The 20330-nt window shown below is 46.6% G+C and overlaps 2 protein-coding genes and 8 non-coding genes across 12 annotated transcripts; 4 read left to right on the forward strand and 6 right to left on the reverse strand.

Annotated features, from left to right (window-relative positions):
* Positions 1 to 2316: 2316 nt before the first annotated feature.
* On the reverse strand, positions 2317 to 5617 carry pld6 (phospholipase D family, member 6). Of its 2 annotated transcripts, XM_028972505.1 has the most exons (5): positions 5586 to 5617; positions 5031 to 5203; positions 4727 to 4950; positions 2466 to 3205; positions 2317 to 2348 (listed from the first exon to the last, which is right to left on the reverse strand). In XM_028972505.1, exons 1-4 carry the CDS (start codon positions 5589 to 5591, stop codon positions 2952 to 2954), a joined length of 657 nt encoding a protein of 218 aa, XP_028828338.1. In that variant the 5' UTR covers positions 5592 to 5617; the 3' UTR covers positions 2317 to 2348; positions 2466 to 2951. The 2 variants fall into 2 exon arrangements, with proteins under 2 accessions (XP_028828338.1, XP_028828337.1); XM_028972504.1 differs by lacking the exon at positions 5586 to 5617 and having other exon boundaries at positions 5031 to 5274.
* Positions 5618 to 7621: 2004 nt separating this feature from the next.
* Positions 7622 to 7693, forward strand: trnad-guc (transfer RNA aspartic acid (anticodon GUC)). The gene has a single exon. It is a non-coding gene; the product is annotated as a tRNA-Asp (tRNA).
* A 1714-nt stretch (positions 7694 to 9407) lies between these two features.
* On the reverse strand, positions 9408 to 9479 carry trnad-guc (transfer RNA aspartic acid (anticodon GUC)). The gene has a single exon. It is a non-coding gene; the product is annotated as a tRNA-Asp (tRNA).
* A 2882-nt stretch (positions 9480 to 12361) lies between these two features.
* On the forward strand, positions 12362 to 12433 carry trnad-guc (transfer RNA aspartic acid (anticodon GUC)). Its single transcript has one exon. It is a non-coding gene; the product is annotated as a tRNA-Asp (tRNA).
* Positions 12434 to 12800: 367 nt separating this feature from the next.
* trnav-cac (transfer RNA valine (anticodon CAC)) lies at positions 12801 to 12873 on the forward strand. Its single transcript has one exon. It is a non-coding gene; the product is annotated as a tRNA-Val (tRNA).
* Positions 12874 to 13891: 1018 nt separating this feature from the next.
* On the reverse strand, positions 13892 to 13964 carry trnav-aac (transfer RNA valine (anticodon AAC)). Its single transcript has one exon. It is a non-coding gene; the product is annotated as a tRNA-Val (tRNA).
* A 136-nt stretch (positions 13965 to 14100) lies between these two features.
* On the reverse strand, positions 14101 to 14173 carry trnav-cac (transfer RNA valine (anticodon CAC)). Its single transcript has one exon. It is a non-coding gene; the product is annotated as a tRNA-Val (tRNA).
* Positions 14174 to 14549: 376 nt separating this feature from the next.
* On the reverse strand, positions 14550 to 14621 carry trnad-guc (transfer RNA aspartic acid (anticodon GUC)). Its single transcript has one exon. It is a non-coding gene; the product is annotated as a tRNA-Asp (tRNA).
* A 528-nt stretch (positions 14622 to 15149) lies between these two features.
* Positions 15150 to 20199, reverse strand: sde2 (SDE2 telomere maintenance homolog (S. pombe)). Of its 2 annotated transcripts, XM_028972302.1 has the most exons (8): positions 20082 to 20199; positions 17917 to 18034; positions 17725 to 17836; positions 17470 to 17639; positions 17280 to 17385; positions 16862 to 17189; positions 16616 to 16813; positions 15150 to 15591 (listed from the first exon to the last, which is right to left on the reverse strand). In XM_028972302.1, exons 1-8 carry the CDS (start codon positions 20181 to 20183, stop codon positions 15376 to 15378), a joined length of 1350 nt encoding a protein of 449 aa, XP_028828135.1. In that variant the 5' UTR covers positions 20184 to 20199; the 3' UTR covers positions 15150 to 15375. The 2 variants fall into 2 exon arrangements, with proteins under 2 accessions (XP_028828135.1, XP_028828133.1); XM_028972300.1 differs by having other exon boundaries at positions 16616 to 17189.
* On the forward strand, positions 19627 to 19698 carry trnad-guc (transfer RNA aspartic acid (anticodon GUC)). Its single transcript has one exon. It is a non-coding gene; the product is annotated as a tRNA-Asp (tRNA).
* Positions 20200 to 20330: the final 131 nt, after the last annotated feature.

A 20330-nucleotide genomic window follows, 5' to 3' on the forward strand; every position in this document is an offset into this window, starting at 1 on the left:
AATTTAACCCGTCGAAAACACAACTTGTATTCAGTGTCCTCTGGAGAGGACAGCAGGACTCACTAACTCTCATTATGACCATTGTTCACAAAACAGAAAGCCAGGGGATGAGTAAGGTTGAAAGGATTGTGGAAGCCTTTGTGCTTGCCAGTCCAAGTGGTCTGGTGCTGGACTTGGAGGTTTAAGGGCAAGAACACGTTCACTGACCATCACCTGGGAATCGGAGGGAATGCTGTCATTCGGATGGCACAGACTCTTCCACGAGGAACACACCTATACTTTGACAGATTTTTCACTTCTGTCAAACTGCTAGATGTCCTGAAAGGTGCATCTGAGATGGTTGTCAGAAAGCCATCAGAGATTGCAGTGATTAAGTGGCAGGACAATAAGGCAGTCCTCTTGGCCTCCACTGTCCATGGAATAGAGCCCAAGGACAACTGCATGAGATGGTCTTCCAAAGAGAAGCGGCATCTTAATGTATCTCGACCTGTGTGACTGAGTACAACACTATCATGGGCGGAATTGATCTGTGTGACCGAATGATCAGCTTCTACCCAATGTCTAGCCGTACAAGAAAATGGACCGTCCGTACCATTCTGCATTTCTTTGATCTGGCTGCCACTAACAGCTGGATTGAGTACAGGGTAGATCATGAGATGTGTGGGAGACTGGAGAAGGATAGGCTGCAGTATTTTGAGTTCAGATTGCTCCTGGCTGAAGATCTTATTGCCCAAGCCCAGTAGGGACGAGGTCAAGAGTTTGATGAGGTGGTCAGTGATGTCAGCACTAATGATGAGTACACTCCCCCTAAGAGGAGGCGAAGTGTGGAGCCACAGCCCAGTGACAGCCTGAAAAAATATGGGGCTGTCCATATGCCCAAGATGGTGGAGGCAGCCCATGCATCACGGTGCCGGAGAGGTGGATGTAATGGCAAAACCTATGTGAAATGCATCAAATGCAATGTGTTGCTGTGCATTGCCAAAGGAAAAAAACTGTTTTCTGGCATTTCACTCCGAACCCCTTATGGTTTTAAATAATTATTTCAAGTTTTTAAAAATCGTTGCCTTACTGTTACCTTGTTATGCTTTCTGGAGGCATGAATTGCCATTTCACATTTTACATGATCTGCATTAGTAAACAAAAGTTCAATTACTACATTGTACAAGCTTTTTCCATGTTTAATTTAGCAGTTTTTATTGTTAGTTATATGAATTGTCCATATGACGCCATTATGTGAATCTATGATGAACTGTGATTTAAAAAGACCAGCTGTCCACTGCAGAGGACATATGGTAAAAACTAAATAAAATATTTTTTGAGAAAAAAAAGTGTTTTTGTTCACAGCACTTAACTTGTCTAAAAAAATCTAAATACCAAAACATTTTTTCTTCTAGGAAGTTAAATAATTGTGTATATGTATATGTGAGTGTGTGTATGTGTCTCTGTATATGTATGTGTGTACATGCAAGTGTGTATATATATATGTATATTTGTGTGTATCCCTGTATATGTAACTGTGTATGTGTGTATCTCAGTATATGTAAGTGTGTATATGCGTGTGTGTATATATGTATATTTGTGTGTATATCTGTATATGTTATTGTGTATATGTATGTGTGTATGTGTCTCTGTACGTGTCTATCTCTGTATATGTATATGTGAGTGTGTGTATGTGTCTCTGTATATGTAAGTGTGTATAGGTGTGTTTTTTGTCTCTGTATGTGTGTGTGTGTGTGTGTATGTAAGTGGCCATGAGGCAGATTTGAAATGTATGAAATATATAATAGTCATGTGCACATGGATGTGAAGCAGCTGCGATGCTGCGTGTGGTTCCATGACTGAAGAGACTCGCTGCACTGGCCAATCAGCAAGATCTGGGATCTGTTGGTGATCCACTGATCTCCCATAAAGCATGCACCCACACCGGTCCCACATCCACAGCCTTTTCCAGAGCACCAGTCCCTCTGGAGACACTCTGGGACAGTGTGGTAGTAAGTGGTCTTCAGGTGAGTCTGTAGTTGATAAAAACAGAAGAGCCTGAATGATGATGATGATGATGATGATGGAGACAGGAGGAGACAGGGAAGGACGAGACAGAATAATGATGGTGAACCAACCCCACCCTGCCCAGGTTCTTGCATTATTGCAGCAGAGCCTTTTATGAACCTTCATTACCAATTTTAATAACTTGCAAACACACGATTAGGAATATTTAAATATCTTATTTTAAGACGAATGATAGAAATGGTTCATAGACCCACCTTCAGTACTGGGCCACACAAAGCTGCCAGATCTTCTCCACTTTCCGGCTACGATGCTCCTAATGCTGGCCTGATGCAGTCCAGTCGCTGAGTATTTTCAAACGGCAGTTTAAGACCTTCCTCTTTACAGACTAACTTGTAACTTTCTTATAGTCTGAATTATGTAGGAAAATCTACAACAGAGTGAATAAAAAGATTGTGAACCAGAACTGATGACTTCATCCATGGGAACATGGAAGCACGTTGTAAGTCGCTCTGGATAAGGCCGTCGAATGCAGCATTTCTCAGCATCAAGTGCATGGACCATGTCAGCTCTGAAGATCATGCTGCATGGCGAGCTTGGTGCACAGATGTTCCATGTTCCCGGATGCACAGACCTGAAGTGAACTTCGTTGTTTCGTCTTCTGTGATGAACAAATCATGAGCAACTCTGATCACACGAGCTTCAGGAAATAAGAGCAAATTTATTTAAAAGGGATTCAGGCAGAACATGCAACACGGGCCCCCAGCCCCCCGCCACACGGGTCCCCTCAGGTCTGCAATATCACTATTTCCACGCCACCGTCCTGCAAACAACGTCTGAACATCGGCAAAAACAACAAAACGAGCAGTCGTACACGCACAGAAGGAACAGAAACTCTGGGCTACAAACCACTTTTAAAAAGTTAAAAAGAAAGAAGGAAGAACGAGTTAAACCGGCGGCTCCGGGCCAGGCTGCTGGGGACACTTCCTGTCGGGGTCGGCGGCATCCCACAGCCGCTGGAACTCCCGGCGGTACGGCCGCACCAGGGCGGGCTCGTCGGTGACCAGGACGTTCTCCGCGTTGTTCTGGACGGCGTTGGTGGTCCAGTTGAGGGAGCCGGTGAGCAGCGTGCGCCCGTCCAGCACCGCAAATTTATGGTGCATGTGCACCACGGCACTCACATCATGCCGCACACACACACCTACAGGGACAGAGAGCGAATAAAACACACACACACACACACACACCTTCCTACAGGGACAGAGAGCGAATAAAACACACACACACACCTACAGGGACAGAGAGCGAATAAAACACACACACACACCTACAGGGACAGAGAGCGAATAAAACACACACACACACACATACATGGACACAGAGCAAATAAGTTTGGAGGAGGGACAGGCAGGGCAGGAAGGGAAACCACAGGACAGGACATGGCAGGGCAGGACAGGACAGGACAGCATAGGACAGAAAGGGATAAGACAGGGCAGTGCAGGGCAGGACAGGACAGGACAGGGCAGGGCAGGAAGGGAGAACACAGGAAAGGACAGGACAGGACAGGACATGGCAGGGCAGGACAGGACAGGACAGGGCAGGGCAGGAAGGGAGAACACAGGAAAGGACAGGACAGGACATGGCAGGGCAGGACAGGACAGGACAGGGCAGGACAGGGCAGGAAGGGAGAACACAGGACATGGCAGGGCAGGGCAGGATATGGCAGGGCAGGACAGGGCAGGGCAGGGCAGGAAGGGAGAACACAGGACAGGACAGGACATGGCAGGGCAGGATATGGCAGGGCAGGACAGGGCAGGACAGGGCAGGACAGGATATGGCAGGGCAGGACAGGGCAGGACAGGGCATGGCAGGAAGGGAGAACACAGGAAAGGACATGGCAGGGCAGGGCAGGGCAGGGCAGGACAGGGCAGGACAGGATATGGCAGGGCAGGACAGGGCATGGCAGGAAGGGAGAACACAGGAAAGGACATGGCAGGGCAGGGCAGGGCAGGATATGGCAGGGCAGGACAGGGCAGGACAGGGCATGGCAGGAAGGGAGAACACAGGAAAGGACATGGCAGGGCAGGGCAGGGCAGGATATGGCAGGGCAGGGCAGGGCAGGACAGGGCAGGGCAGGAAGGGAGAACACAGGAAAGGACAGGACAGGACATGGCAGGGCAGGACAGGACAGGACAGGGCAGGAAGGGTGGTAGTAGCCTAGTGGGTAACACACTCGCCTATGAACCAGAAGACCCAGGTTCGAATCCCACTTACTACCATTGTGTCCCTGAGCAAGACACTTAACCCTAAGTTGCTCCAGGGGGACTGTCCCTGTAACTACTGATTGTAAGTCGCTCTGGATAAGGGCGTCTGATAAATGCTGTAAATGTAAATGTAAAAAAAAAAAATGTAAATAAATGTAAAAAGGAAGGGAGAACACAGGACATGGCAGGGCAGGGCAGGATATGGCAGGGCAGGACAGGGCAGGGCAGGGCAGGAAGGGAGAACACAGGACAGGACAGGACATGGCAGGGCAGGATATGGCAGGGCAGGACAGGGCAGGACAGGATATGGTAGGGCAAAACAGGGCAGGACAGGGCATGGCAGGAAGGGAGAACACAGGAAAGGACATGGCAGGGCAGGGCAGGAAGGGAGAACACAGGACAGGACATGGCAGGGCATGGCAGGGCAGGGCAGGGCAGAACAGGACAGGACAACGTACCCTGCTTGCGAAGGAGCCCGATCTGCGAGCCGTTGACTTTGACGTAGTCGCGGTCGCACAGCACGCGCACGGCCAGGCCCCGCCCCCGCAGCAGCAGCAGCGCCCGGCGTAGCTGCGGGTGCGCGAACGCGAACATGCACACGTCAACAGAGACGCGCGCCGACAGCAGGTGGGACAGCAGCCTGGAGAAGGACGTCTCCACCCCGTGGGGGAGGGGGCACGGGCTGAGGGGGGCGGGGAAAACACTCTCATTCGCGAACAGCGTCGCTTCAGGTGGACGCAGGTCAAAGGTCAAACTCGTTACCATGGAGACCGGCCGGCCGCGAACAGCCGCTCCACGCAGGCGGCGGGGCAGGGGAAGAACAGCACCTCCCTCAGGCGGCCGGTGGAGCCGCGGCAGAGTCGGAGCAGGACCTCAGCGGTGAGGGTCAGGGCCACGCCCGCCACGCCCAGCATCCACAGCACAGCAGGGGCCGACTTCACCATGGCAACAGAGACAAGAAACAACACTATTCTGAAACACAATAAAAACTTTTAACACAGGCTGGTAGGAGCCTCGCGTCTGAACCAGAAGAGTCGCAGGTTCGAACCCCACTTACTACCATGGTGTCCCTGAGCAGGACACTGAACCCCGAGTCTCCGGGGGGACTGTCCCCGTCACTACTCTGGATAAGGGCGTCTGGTAAACGCCAGAAATGTAAGACTGAAGGTCGTTTAGGTTTCTGCCGCTGAAACCACGTGGTCCGCGGCCGGACTCGACTCCGACCTTCACGCCGGATGAAGCGGCAGAAACACACGAAAAATCACCGGAAATTGCCCTCAAACCGCGTCCAGCGCGGCGTCCGCGGCAGCTACTCACAGGCATGTCCACGGGTGTCACGCCGGCTTCGCGCGTCCCATCGTAACGCGTGGCGAACAGCGACACCACGCGGCCCGGGCGGGAACAGCGGTTACACACAAGGTCCGAGTCGCGATTCGAGTCGCGATTCGAGCCGCGACTCGAGTCGCGATTCGAGTCCTGTAATGAACCCCAACCCCACACATTTCTGAACAATCCAGCACTCATTTTTATTTTGTTGTCATATTTGCAATGGAATGGCTCGGATGAACATGTTCGTTCAAAAAACAGGGAAAAGGGGGCTCTGTACTACAGTAAATGTGGTCTTTAGATAGATATCTTCTGAAAGGGCACATGCTGCAGCAGCTGCAGAACCTCATAAAGCAGCTACAAGAATCGTCTCTACGGGGCACATTTCTAATGAAAAGACGAGGCTGGAGAACGACGACGTGTTCTGGTAGTTTAGAGAAAAACGCTTCCATGTGGACAGGGCCTTAGACTAGACCAGTGGTTTGGGGTTAGGTTAGCAGCAGGTATCATTATCACTGGCTAAATAACCTAACAGCACCTCCCAGATGATGTCTATGGTGCCTCCTCTGCACAGAGTTGTACATTTATGGCCAAAAGTTTTGAGAAATACACACATGCTGGTTATGGCAATTTGCATATACACCAGAATATTATGAAGAGCGGTCAGATGAATTGTTAAGTCCCTCATTACCATGAAAATGAAGCTAATCCCAAAAAACATTTCCTCTGAATTTCAGCCCTGCCACAAAAGGACCTGCTGAGAACATTTTAGTGATCCTCTCATTAACACAGGCGAGATTGTTGAGGAGCACAAGGCTGGAGATCATGCTGGTTGAGTTAGAATAGCAGACTGGAGGCTTTAAAAGGAGGGTGATGCTCGAAATCATTCTTCCCCTGGTAACCATGGTTACCTGCAAGGAAACACGTTCAGTCATCATCGTGTTGCATAAAAAGTTCTTCACAGGCAAGCATATTGCTGCTACTAAGATTGCACCTAAATCATCCATTTATCATATCATCAGAAACTTCAAGGAAAGAAGTTCAAGTGTTGTGAAGAAATGCTTCAGGATGTCCAACAAAGTCCAACAAACGCCAGGACCGTCTCCTAAAGATGATTCAGCTGCAGGATCGGGGTGCCACCAGTGCAGAACTTGCTCAGGAATGACAGCAGGCAGGTGTGAGGGCATCTGCACATACAGTGACGTGAAGAATGGCCTGGTGTCACGCATGGCAGTAAAGAAGCCACTTCTCTCCAAGAAAAAGGACAGACTGATATTCTGGTAAAATTACAGAAATTGGACCGCTGAGGACTGGGGCAAAGTCACTTTCTCTGATGAAGACCCTTTCTGATTGTCTGGGGCATCTGGAAAAATGATTGTCCGGGAAAAAAGTGAGATCTACCATCAGTCCTGTCTCGTGCCATCAGTAAAGCATCCTGAGACACTTCATGTGTGGGGCTGCTTCTCATCCAAGGGAGTGGGGCTCACTCACAATGTTACCCCAAAACACGGCCATGAATAACACACTCGCCTATGAATTTCCATTCGATCAGAGCAAAGTTGAGTCCTCCAAAATGGACCGTTGGTCCTGAAAAAGGTGAATTGTTTGTACTGCAGACAGTAGCGAGAAAAAAAGGTCGAAACAGCGCCACAACCTCGCAGTGGCCGAAAATATATTACACCCGTACTGTGAAGCGCCACCATTGAACGTGAATGGGGGAAGTTAAGCGGAGTTGAGCTCAACGTTGCACGGGCCGGGCGCGACAGACCGGGGTTCGGTTCCCCGACGGGTATTAAGTTGGTGATCTGCTGAAGTTTTACTGGTCCTGTATGACGTGGCAGAAAAGTGAGGTTCGAGCTGTGGTCTTGTGGTGGTTTGTACTATATTATCTTAATTAAACGGGTCGTTTTAATGATGTTATTAATTAATGCATTGGTACGAGGTTTACTACCGTTTACTAACGGCCAGACTACTAGTAGTAGTAACTCAGACTAGCAGTAGTAACTCCGGAGTAGCAGTAGCGCATCTCCTCGTTAGTATAGTGGTGAGTATCCCCGCCTGTCACGCGGGAGACCGGGGTTCGATTCCCCGACGGGGAGGAATTTTATTCTTTTTCATGCTTGTAGACGCGCGGCGGAATAATGACGTACAACCAATAAAACACAAGTGTAACAGGGTATGTAACATACCCTGTTACACAAGCAGCCAAAAGGATTGGAGCTTTTTACCTGCCTCGTTTCTCAGAGGGCGAGGATCTCAGTAATTACTGCAATTTTACAATTAGTTAAATATTCCACTTTAACATAAGCTTTGTATCAGTTGTATTGGATTAATAATTAACTTAATACTAATCATTCAGAAGTCATTTTAGAGTTACTAGAATTAGTTCTTATAATAAAATTTTTTCAATTGTGTGTCAAAGTGCGCTTAATTATTATTTCCCAGAAAAATTGTTGCATTTCAAATTAACTGAACAGTATTCAATTTAAACTGCATAATGAAATGTTAAGTATGAAAGCAAAGATTAAAAAAAAAACTTCAGCTGTAGAGAAATAAGAGGGGAAAATACACATTAAACAAAGAGGAAATTGCTTTTTAGGCAAGATGTTCCGCAACTGCGGTGCTCTATAGGAGAAGGATCTGCTCCCAGCTGTGACCTTCTGTACTTTTGGTACCAGTAGTGACCCCGCACCCATTGATCAAAGGGGGCGTGGCGGGTCGTAAAGAACTAAAAGTTCACTCAGGTATTGCGGGGTGAGACCATTTAGAGCTTTATAGGTCAAAAGTAGGATTTTGGGATTCGAACCTGGGTCTTCTGGTTCATAGGCGAGTGTGTTACTATTACCCTACTATACACCCTAAAATACAAAAACAAGTTAAGCAATAAAAACAAATAAGAAATGGAACCACCTCAAAACCCTACCTGACACACAAAACCATTTGTCTCACATCTGGAGATAAGTGATCCATAAAGGGAGACCATACATCCTGAAATCTATTTATATATTACTTCTAAGCACAGCCGCCAAAACTGCAAAAATCTCTCTATACCGATGTGTGACAGAGGACATAGTGTTTAATATCCATCTAATAAGAAGACACTTCTTGCCACAAGGAGCAGTTTGTCCAACAATCGATAACTTTTTTGCATCAACTTTCAGTGCCATTGATGGTCTTTTAGACAGAAGCAAAGGCGAGAAATTATTATAGTTTTAAATGTTTATATGTTCCCTAGACTTCTGTATAGAGATTATTAATTCAATATTGCAAATATTGCAAGTATACAATAAAAAAAACAATATGCAAATATTGCAAATGTAAATAATTTTTCCAAGTAATAAGGTGTACTTAAAGCAATAAAAAGCAATTTTCACTTGGTCTAAAGTGCATTTTTTCCCTCTTATTTCTCTGCAGCTGATAAAAGTTTTTTTTATTAAACGTTTGTTTTCAGCACTAACATTTCATTATGCAGTTTAAATTGAATTTGTCTTAAGACTAATATGTCGGTTCGGTTCCTTTGAAATGCAACAATTCTTCTGGGAAACTTTGACCCACAATTGAAGAAAAAGAACAAATTATAGTAACTTTATAGTAACTATAACTAATTATAGTAACTTCTGAATAATTAGCATTAAGTTGGAATATTAAATGTGGAATATTTAACTAATTGTAAAATTGCAGTAATTACTGAGATCCTCGCCCTCTGAGAAACTAGGCAGGTAAAAAGCTCCAATCCTTTTGGCTGCTTGTGTTTTATTGGTTGTACGTCACTATTCTGCAGCGCGTCTACAAGCATGAAAAAGAATAAAATTCCTCCCCGTCGGGGAATCGAACCCCGGTCTCCCGCGTGACAGGCGGGGATACTCACCACTATACTAACGAGGAGATGCGCTACTGCTGCTCCGGAGTTACTACTGCTAGTCTGAGTTACTACTACATTTACATTTACATTTACAGCATTTATCAGACGCCCTTATCCAGAGCGACTTACAATCAGTAGTTACAGGGGACAGTCCCCCTGGAGCAAGTTAGGGTTAAGTGTCTTGCTCAGGGACACAATGGTAGTAAGCGGGATTTGAACCTGGGTCTTCTGGATCATAGGCGAGTGTGTTACCCACTAGGCTACTACCACTACTACTAGTAGTCTGGCCGTTAGTAAACGGTAGTAAACCTCGTACCAATGCATTAATTAATAACATCATTAAAACGACCCGTTTAATTAAGATAATATAGTACAAACCACCACAAGACCACAGCTCGAACCTCACTTTTCTGCCACGTCATACAGGACCAGTAAAACTTCAGCAGATCACCAACTTAATACCCGTCGGGGAACCGAACCCCGGTCTGTCGCGCCCGGCCCGTGCAACGTTGAGCTCAACTCCGCTTAACTTCCCCCATTCACGTTCAATGGTGGCGCTTCACAGTACGGGTGTAATATATTTTCGGCCACTGCGAGGTTGTGGCGCTGTTTCAAATTCTTCAAATTCAAACTTTATTTGTCACGAACACAGTCGTACGCGGTATGATATGCAGTAAATTAAACGTTTGTTTTCAGCACTAACATTTCATTATGCAGTTTAAATTGAATTTGTCTTAAGACTAATATGTCGGTTCGGTTCCTTTGAAATGCAACAATTCTTCTGGGAAACTTTGACCCACAATTGAAGAAAAAGAACAAATTATAGTAACTTTATAGTAACTATAACTAATTATAGTAACTTCTGAATAATTAGCATTAAGTTGGAATATTAAATGTGGAATATTTAACTAATTGTAAAATTGCAGTAATTACTGAGATCCTCGCCCTCTGAGAAACTAGGCAGGTACAGCACCGTTTGCTGTAGGTGGATTGAAGGTCAGGGAGCTTGGTACGGAGGATTCGTTTGGCTGATCAGGTTGAGATGTTTCCCATCAGGATGCTCTCTATGGTGCAGGAGTGAAGTTCCTGAGCACCTTGGACAACAGTCTACAGGCATCTGGTAGAGAAGCTGCCGGGCCTTTTTCACCACGGTGATGTGACAGGACCATGACAGGTCCTGCGTGATGTCAACACCGAAGTATCGGAAGCTGTCCACTCTCTCCACTGGGCTCCTGTTGATGACAGGGGTCTGGTAGGTCCAACTTTAGACTTTTTTTTCTCTGTCTGCAGTACAAACAATTGACCTTAGTCAGTCCATTTTGGAGGAATCAGCTCTGCTCTGATCGAGTGGAAAGGAAAGCTCTGCGAGGTATATTAAACACCTGACTAAGAAGAACACAAGTGAGGAGAGGCTACAGGAGACTCAGGACCAGTGGCAGCATCTGACGACAGGAGGTGAGACGGTCAGGGTGACGGTCACTATCCTGCCACCAGCAGAATATAACCAGGAGTCCCCCAGCGCCAGAATCACCTCTGACAAGAGATGATGTAGAGAGGATGGTGAAGGAAATTGTGGAGAAGCAGCAGGCACCACAGCAACAACAAAAAAGACCACAAGGACAAGTCTTGCATTTTGCAACATCTCGCTTCCATGGTGATGGATCCAACAATAATTTTTGATCTCTTCTCTCCCCGTCACGAAGCCCGTTCACTACATTGGTGTCAGAAGTGTGATGGGGAGTCTTCACAGGCGTATAACGTTGTAGAAGGCGGCGGATACGACTGGACTGCGAGGAGCCGGAGGAGCAGCAGGGGAGGCCGGCCGGCGACGAGGAGAAGAAGGACCGGCGAACGAGTGCGGAAGCGGTCAGGCGGACCCCTCGGCCCGGCGTAGACGTCGCGACCCCGCTGCGAAGAGCGGGTGTCCTCCAGAGGCCGGAGCACCTGGGGAGGAGGCCACACACAGCGTGACACACGTCCTTGCACATTGTTGTTGTTCAAATTCCTTGTATGTGCTACACTTACTTGGCCAATAAATACGATTCTTATTCTGATAACGATCTTGGGTGAATACCTCCCCTGTTGCCCTGCTGTTGACCTCTTGACTCGGTAGCGGGTTCATAAAGGTACTAGCTAATAATCAGCTTCTTTGAGCTACTACGCTGTGTCAACGTCTCTTCTCTCCCCATCACGATGCCCGTTCGCTACGTTATCAAGGTAATTCAGCTAGATAATGGTTTTATTAAATTGATCAAACATGATTTGCATTAATTCGGATTAAATCACGTTATTCTTACATGATTAAATTATGTTATTTGTCTGAATTAACTTAACAGTAGCCTAGTAGGTAACACACTCGCCTATGAACCAGAAGACCCAGGTTCAATTCCCACTTACTACCATCGTGTCCCTGAGCAAGACACCCTGAGTGTCTCCAGGGGGGACTGTCCCTATAACTACTGACTGTAAGTCCCTCTGGATAAGAATGTCTGATAAATGCTGTAAATGTAAAAATGTAAATGTAAACTTGATATGGTATGATAAGGTTTGAAATAATGCAAACGAATTAGGACCGTTTAATTAATTACAGCACCGTGAAAACTGTATTAAAACACACGAATATTAACATATAAATACACGGCCGCCGGAAGGAGGTGCTGTTGTTCCCCTGCTGGCAGCCTCCGTGTCCCCGTCCACCTGAAGAGGCGCTGTTTCCGACGCGGGCCGCTCCGCTTTCACGGGAGTTGAGGTCAGATTTTAATACCTTTATTAAAGCGATCATAATTTATTATGATTCATTTATTAACCGGTCGTGATGTTAATTAATGCATAGAAAAGAATTTTACCAATGGACAGTGTTACACGTAGAATATTAGTAATAACGCTGTAGTTACAGCAGCACAACTCCTCGTTAGTATAGTGGTGAGTATCCCCGCCTGTCACGCGGGAGACCGGGGTTCGATTCCCCGACGGGGAGACACTTTATTATTTCAGCTTATTGTAACCTTTATTATTTTATACACACCAGACCGCAAAACAACACGCCAATGCGTAATCGTATATTTTACATTCATCCTAAAAAAATGTTCTTCCCTTTGAACAGCAGCAGTAGCGGTCAAGCTCGTCGCCACAGCGCCACAAGCTCGTAGTGGCCACAAATATATGACATCTGTCCTGTTAAGCGCTACCATTGGAAATTAATGGAGATGAAGTTAAGGGGAGTGAAGATTAACGGGCACCCGGGTCCCCAATATTCAAGTGATCACCACATGTTTGAAAGCATCCTTCATAAAATATTATCCGTATTTACATGTTGATGCTGTGTTATGGACTCTGTGCGCCAAGTTTCCGTAGTGTAGTGGTTATCACGTTCGCCTCACACGCGAAAGGTCCCCGGTTCGAAACCGGGCGGAAACACTTTTTAAATTTTTTTTAATTACTTCATTCTCAAAAAATAAAATAATATAATAAACGTCTTTATAAAAGCATAACGTATAACATGCCACTGTGCCATGTTTCCGTAGTGTAGTGGTTATCACCCAACTACCGGTTCAGTCCTTAGTAATCTCACGACTGGACTACTGTAACTACCTTCTAGCTGGTCTACCACTATGTACCATCCCACCTCTACAACTCATACAAAATGCAGCAGCACGACTGATCTTCAACCTTCCCAGGTTCTCCCACACCGCCCCTCTGCTACGTTCCCTCCACTGGCTCCTAGTAGCTGCACGCATCAGGTTCAAAATACTGACGCTGGCCTACAAAGCCAAACATGGAGTAGCACCATCTTACCTCACAGCCCTTATTACACCTCACACTGCACCTCGTATACTCCGAGCCTCCAGTACTGCTCGCCTTGTCCCTCCATCTCTGAAGGTAAAAGGAAGACGCTCATCTAGACAATTTCCTTCACCATCCTTTCTACAGCATCTCTTGTCAGAGGTGATTCTGGCACTGGGGCACTCCTGGTAAAATTCTGCTGGTGGCAGAGTAGTAAGATCCTGCCACAGGTTCTGAGTCTCCTGGAGCCTCTCCTCACTTGTGTTCTTCTTCTTAGCCAGGCGCTTAATATACCTTGCAGAGCTGTCCATTCCATTCGATCAGAGCAGAGCTGATACCTCCAAATTTGACTGTTAGTCTTGACAAAGGTCAAGTAGCAAAATATATGACATCCGTACTGTTAAGCACCACCATTGAAATGGAATGGGGAAAGTTAAGGAAGGTTAAGCTTAACAATTCAGTACAGAGGACAGCTCTGTTAGGCGAACGTGATAACCACTACACTACGGAAACGTGGCAGAACTGTTAGCTATATCTCATGCTTTCATAAAGACGGTCAATATTTTATTAATGTTGCTTTTAAATGTGTTTGACACGTCTTGTTTTATTTATTTATTTATTTATTTATTTGAGAATGAATTTTTTTAAAAAGTGTTTCCGCCCGGTTTCGAACCGAGGACCTTTCGCGTGTTAGGCGAACGTGATAACCACTACACTACGGAAACGTGGCACCGTGTCATGTTATATGTTATGCTTTTATAAATACGGCCAATATTTTATTTATGTTGATTTTAAATGTGTTTGACACTTCTTGTTTTAATTTTTTTTTTGAGAATGAAGTTATATAAAAAGAAAAAAAAGTGTTTCCGCCCGGTTTCGAACCGGGGACCTTTCGCGTGTGAGGCGAACGTGATAACCACTACACTACGGAAACTTGGCGCGTAGAAGCAATAACACAGCATGAATTGTCAAATTACATTTTGTGAATATGTAAATACGGATAACATTTTATGAAGGATGCTTTCAAACATGAATATTGGGGACCCGGGTGCCCGTTAATCTTCACTCCCCTTAACTTCATTTCCATTAATTTCCAATGGTAGCGCTTAACAGGACAGATGTCATATATTTGTGGCCACTACGAGCTTGTGGCGCTGTGGCGACGAGCTTGACCGCTACTGCTGCTGTTCAAAGGGAAGAACAATCTTTTAGGATGAATGTAAAATATACGATTACGCATTGGCGTGTTGTTTTGCGGTCTGGTGTGTATAAAATAATAAAGGTTACAATAAGCTGAAATAATAAAGTGTCTCCCCGTCGGGGAATCGAACCCCGGTCTCCCGCGTGACAGGCGGGGATACTCACCACTATACTAACGAGGAGTTGTGCTGCTGTAACTACAGCGTTATTACTAATATTCTACGTGTAACACTGTCCATTGGTAAAATTCTTTTCTATGCATTAATTAACATCACGACCGGTTAATAAAGGAATCATAATAAATTATGATTGATTTAATAAAGATAATATCATTGTGGTATTAAAAACTGACCTCGACTCCCGTGAAAGCGGAGCGGACCGCGTCGGAAACAGCGCCTCTTCAGGTGGACGGGGACACGGAGGCTGCCAGCAGGGGGACAACAGCCGGAGGGACTGCAGGGTCCGGGCCACGCCCCCCACAGCCTGGACTTCACTATGACGTCATCAAACCACCATGGAACTCATCTTTTTTTAATTTTAGAACACAATAGTACTTTTCCACACTACATGCCAGCAGAATTTAAACGAATGATATTTAAAATTAAAAAATGCATTTCTGCTGCTCGGTTCCATGTCATTTCTCCGACTGAAACCGCGTGGACACAAAATTGGAAGTGACACCTTTTTATTAGGAGACAAAATGGAATGGCTCGGATGACAACATTTATTTTATTAAAAAGCCAGCAGACACTAAAGTCAAATAAAATCTGTACTTTGTGTAAAGTCAGTGTCCATCCTGTCCCCGTGTCTTGGGGACACTTTTGCTTGCATATGAAATTAACCACATAAATGAAGAACAAAAAAAACAAACAAAAAAAAAAACGCAATATAGAGAACGGCATGGGGTTTTATCCGCCTGTCTGGTGGCACCAGACCTCATTTCTTCTTGCCTTTGGCAGGTTTGGCCAGGAGGGCGGGGTCTATCTGACTGGGGTCGAGTCCCCTGACGGCCAAGAGGCGCGCCGCGCGCTCCTGTATCGTCCCTCCACACTTCATCCCTCGCTCCATCAGCTCCTTCTTCAGACGCTCCAGGCCCAGAGCCTCCAGCTGCTCTGTCGTCTCAAGCGCCTGCAGATCCACCAGAAGCGGAACCTGAGAAGGAACCAGGAAGGAACTAGAAACCATTTCCTGAATGGAACATGTTGAATTAAACCATGATTACGAGTTAAGGAAGGACCGCCCCCTCGTGGTGTTCAAAAGCTACAATTCCACATAAAATGGACTGCAAAGGCCCACAATTGTCCTTGATGACATAATAATATCGATATATATTTACAATCCTATTTATTTATAGATAATGTGGGTTGTGTATAAAGGACCTATGAACCAGGAGACTCAGGTTCAAACCCCACTTACTACCATTGTGTCCCTGAGCAGGACACTTAACCCTGAGTGTCTCCAGGGGGGGACTGTCCCTGTAACTACTGATTGTAAGTCGCTCTGGATAAGGGCGTCTGGTAAATGCTGGAAATGTAAATGATTGTCGCACTGCACGTTTGCACTTATTTTCATGATTTGTAACATGTATTTATAATTCTTATTTATGTGGATGTTCGTGTTTTTTAATACAGTTTTCACAGTGCTGTAAATTAATTAAACGGTGCTAATTCGTTTGCATTATTTCAAGTAGCTTTTTTTTCCTAAATAACATGATTTAATCATGTAAGAATAATGTGATCTAATCCAAATTGATGCCAAATCATGTTTGATCAACTTAATAAAACCATTATCTAGCTGAATTTCAACTATATGTACGGTTTAAATAATATAAATGCATTGGGATGAATGATGTGCAAGTGAATCGTGTTTACAGGCGTGGTCAACATATACATACAGAGCAGGGCTCACCAACCCTGGTCCTGCACAGCTTAGGTCTTTCCATGTTCCACCGCACCCCAGTCAACTCTAGAACTGCGGGATAATGAGTACTTGCTGACGGTAAAGACAAATGTACCTTCAGCACGTACTCATTATCCCCCAGTTCTAGAGGGACCAGGACCAGAGCGCGCTACAGTGTGGAGACTCCTCTGGTTACCCCTAATGATCTCCATAATGACGGAGGTAATGATGAGCCTGGAGATAAATACTGTGGGGGCTGCTGATGGTGTCAACTCACCACACTCTCTGCAGCGCTGTGGTCAGCCTGAGAAGCAACTTCCAGGTGGCCATCAGTCTGGGAAAGAGAGGGAGGAGCCTCGTCCAGGCGCGTGGGAGGAGCCTCGCTCGGACGCGTGGGAGGAGCTTCGTCCGGGAGCGTGGGAGGAGCTTCGTCCGGGAGCGTGGGAGGAGCTTCGTCCGGGAGCGTGGGAGGAGCTTCGTCCGGGAGCGTGGGAGGAGCTTCGTCCGGGAGCGTGGGAGGAGCATCACCCGAGCACGTGGGAGGAGCCTCGTCCGGGCACGAGGGAGGAGCTTCCTCCACTTGTATCGACTCTTGACATTGATCCTCACCCTGTGCTTCGACCCGGACCTTTTCAATCTGTGCAGGTTCCTTGCTTCGTTCCTCTTCATTGCTCCTCTCAGGTGAGATACTTCCTGAAGTGGACCTGGATGAGCTGGGTCCTTTTTGGGGGGCTGCTGTGGAAGGTCCCCATGACCTGCAGGAGGTAGCAGAAGTGGATGGGGAGTCTTCATCACTCGTGCTGCTGTCTTCCTCAGAGCTGCCCACTTCCTCCAGGCCCCCAAAACCCATCCTGAGATTTAAAAAAAAAAAAAAAAAAAAAGTATAATAAACGAACATGGTGTTGATGACGTGTCTGAAATCAACATCTGAAATGACCCACCAGCAACATCTCTTCTTCCCAGACTTGGTCTCAGAGTCGGTGGAGGGACGCTTGCGGCTGGGACCCTCCCCTGCGGCCACCATACTGCTGGACGAAGCCTGCATTCCTACACGAGACAAAAAAAACAGCGCCTCAGACTGATTGGAACCCTCTGCAGAACATCTAGGAAGGTTCTGTAGCGCGCGCTGACCTTTGAGGACCGAGTCCTCCAGGCGCTCCGACAGGTCGTGGCACTGCCGCTCGTACTCGGGGTCGGTGAAGTAGTGCTTGGGCTCGGCCATCTTTCTCTGGAGCCTCTCCAGCCGCCGCTGCTCCTTCTCCGCCTCGCGGTCCGCCTGCTTCTTCAGCCACTCGGCCATCCTGCCCACCGGAGAGAGGAAGCGCGTGACACCGGGACCCGGATTTACGGAAGCGCGGGGACGAGGAGCGGCACGGCGCGGCGTACTCTTTCTCGTGGTTGACGTCTCGGAGCCTCCTTCCGCTCAGGTCCCTGCAGGCCTCGCGGTTGGTGGTCTTCTCGATCTGCGCGCCGAGCGCTCGGAGCATGGAGCCGAAACCTGTCGTTCCAACAGAAGAAGACAAGTTAAACGTCATCGTCGTCCCCCGATGGGCGCGCGTTTCGGAATCTGTAACAAACCTCCTTTCCCCCCACGGAGCCGGGGCTCCAGGCGATAAACGGCTCCAGGCCGGAGCGGATCGTCCCGGCCGGATATTCGCCCATCACACACGGCATAGAAGTCCGAGGCGGGGAGACCCTGAAATTCACAACGTTTAAAACTTCATCAACTACTTGGTCCGCGCCACCGCGACCAACAGAGGGCGCTGTCCCCAACGCTGAAGTTCGCTCCTCACTGGCGTATTCTTATTCCAATTGTCCATTCCACCTTAAACGCTGCAACACACGTATAGTCTTTATATTCAATCAAGGTTCGGAACTATTAGAAATATTACCATTTTTATTATATTATAATATTACCATGAATTTGACTTGTTACAGTTTTCACATGATTAATTTGAACATTTCCAGGGTTAAAAAGCTGTCTGGCCCAAAACATTATTCACTGTAAATCTCGCCAACAACGTACAATACGGTCAAATATTGTTTTACAGAGAAATCAGAAATGACAGAAATAAGAAGAGCGTCCATGAAGCGCTGCAGCAACGGGCCAAACCGGTAACGCAGGTGTTATTTCTAATATCCTTCACACGGCCGCACCATGCGGCTGTATGATTACTGAGATCAATACTGTGCTATGCGACTTGCCTGCATATCCATATAAAATGACTATTATTGACTTGAACTTGAAATACCCAATGCTTTCAAAATACATTTTTTACTAAATTAACCCCCAAAAATTGTTACCACGCTGTTTAATATATACATATATAAAAACGAACAGGTACAATTTAAGAAAGGTGTGCCTCTAGTAAAAGATAAACGGCTGGATATGGATGCGACATTGTTGTACTTCTGTTTGTTGGGTGTCTGTCCGTCTAAAGCCATCATACGTATACGCGGCGTTCCCGACTGGAGCAGGAGGCTCCCCTCGTTCCCGACAGTCCGGAACCCATATAATATAAACCACAGTGCCTGACATTCACACAATCTGATGCCACGTAGAAGCAGTTCCTTATTCATTTCTTTATTATGTCCATGTCTGAAATATCTGTGCAAATTAGGAAAAACTGGACGAAACTTGACATCCATGAACCGAGTTCCTTCCTCCAAGCTCACAGAGTAAAACCGGTTCCGGCGTAGATCAGCTGTAATTTACTTTTTAAAAGAGAATTGTGGCTGAGAAAGTTCTGGAATATGGAAGCAACGCACGCAGCACCACATGACGTGGTTCACCACGTAAAGACAGCAGAGACACTACAGACGTGTGCTGGTATTAAACGTAGAAAAACGAGAACTTCGTACCTCATTCTTCATTCACCATTCCAGAATTTAAGACGTCAATTTCGTATTCCAAAACTTGGAAGGCCTGGAAAATTCTCTTCTCAGATTCCATGACTGTGTCCAGGTTTTAATGACGGGTTTTCCTAAAACGGTCCCTACGAATCCAGATGTCACTACAGACCTGCGCTGGTTTTAAACGAGACCTTCGTACCACATTATTCCAGAATTTAATACGTTGATTTCGTATCAACGTAACTTGGAAGGCCTGGAAAATTCTCTTCTCAGATTCCGTGACTGTTCAAGGTTTTAATTCCTAAAACGGTCCCTACGAATCCAGATGTCCTGCCTCTGAAGTCCGCCTCCTGCCGGCGGAAAGCGGGCACTGCAGGTCGCAGCGCGAATTCAACGCCATCTTAAACCGACCACGCAGGTACCGACGCATACATCTCCTCGTTAGTATAGTGGTGAGTATCCCCGCCTGTCACGCGGGAGACCGGGGTTCGATTCCCCGACGGGGAGAAAATACTTTTTTTTGTTTGTAATATCAATTTATTCACGCTGCAACTACAACGTTTGAGTCACTGTATGATTTTGATCCAAACGGCGAGAAGAGTATGAATCTAAACTCGAAGTTTTTACAACAAAGTGGTGTAAACGCCACGTACATCATCCCTACACGTCCAACAATAACAACGCGCTCTGCCGACTTATTCGACACAAGAGGAATTACTGAGAAAATATAACCGCCCCCGCCGCCAAGTAAATGCGCGTTTGCTGCGTTCTAACTAACAAAATGCGGACTATTAGCGGAGGGACACGGCCGTGGACAAACAGGCCGGTGCTACACACAAAATGCACAAAAACCGCTTACACGGGCTCAGGAAAAGCGCCCGAACACTTACAAGCTGTAGCGCGGACACGTCGAGCAGCTCCTGGACCGAAGAGCCAAGAGAAAAGGCCAAAATTCTGCTTCCGAACGCCGGAGAAGCCACAGAAACGTCCATGTTGCTTTCGAGACGAGAGGTGACGCAGGAGTGACGTAGGACGTAAACCGGAAGCAGCCACACCGCGATATTTCACACTTCTTGGATTATAAAACAAAATATATATAAAATAAAATTATACGTGTATAGAAATACACGGGTTATTGG

Source organism: Denticeps clupeoides, chromosome 3, assembly GCF_900700375.1.
Source record: "Denticeps clupeoides chromosome 3, fDenClu1.1, whole genome shotgun sequence".
Taxonomy (NCBI): Eukaryota; Metazoa; Chordata; class Actinopteri; order Clupeiformes; family Denticipitidae; genus Denticeps; species Denticeps clupeoides.

Bases quoted from the DNA above. Each gene is read 5' to 3' on its own strand.
- sde2 (XM_028972300.1), bottom strand. From the start codon at position 20,183: ATGGACGTTTCTGTGGCTTCTCCGGCGTTCGGAAGCAGAATTTTGGCC. The intron at 17,640-17,724 runs GTACGCCGCGCC...TCCGGTGGGCAG, and splicing joins GACGTCAACCACGAGAAAGA to GATGGCCGAGTGGCTGAAGA. The intron at 17,190-17,279 runs GTGGGTCATTTC...TTTAAATCTCAG, and splicing joins GGGAAGAAGAGATGTTGCTG to GATGGGTTTTGGGGGCCTGG.
- pld6 (XM_028972504.1), bottom strand. From the start codon at position 5,212: ATGGTGAAGTCGGCCCCTGCTGTGCTGTGGATGCTGGGCGTGGCGGGC. The intron at 4,951-5,030 runs GTAACGAGTTTG...CGCCCCCCTCAG, and splicing joins GCGGCCGGCCGGTCTCCATG to CCCGTGCCCCCTCCCCCACG. The intron at 3,206-4,726 runs GTACGTTGTCCT...CTGTCCCTGTAG, and splicing joins CGGGCTCCTTCGCAAGCAGG to GTGTGTGTGTGCGGCATGAT.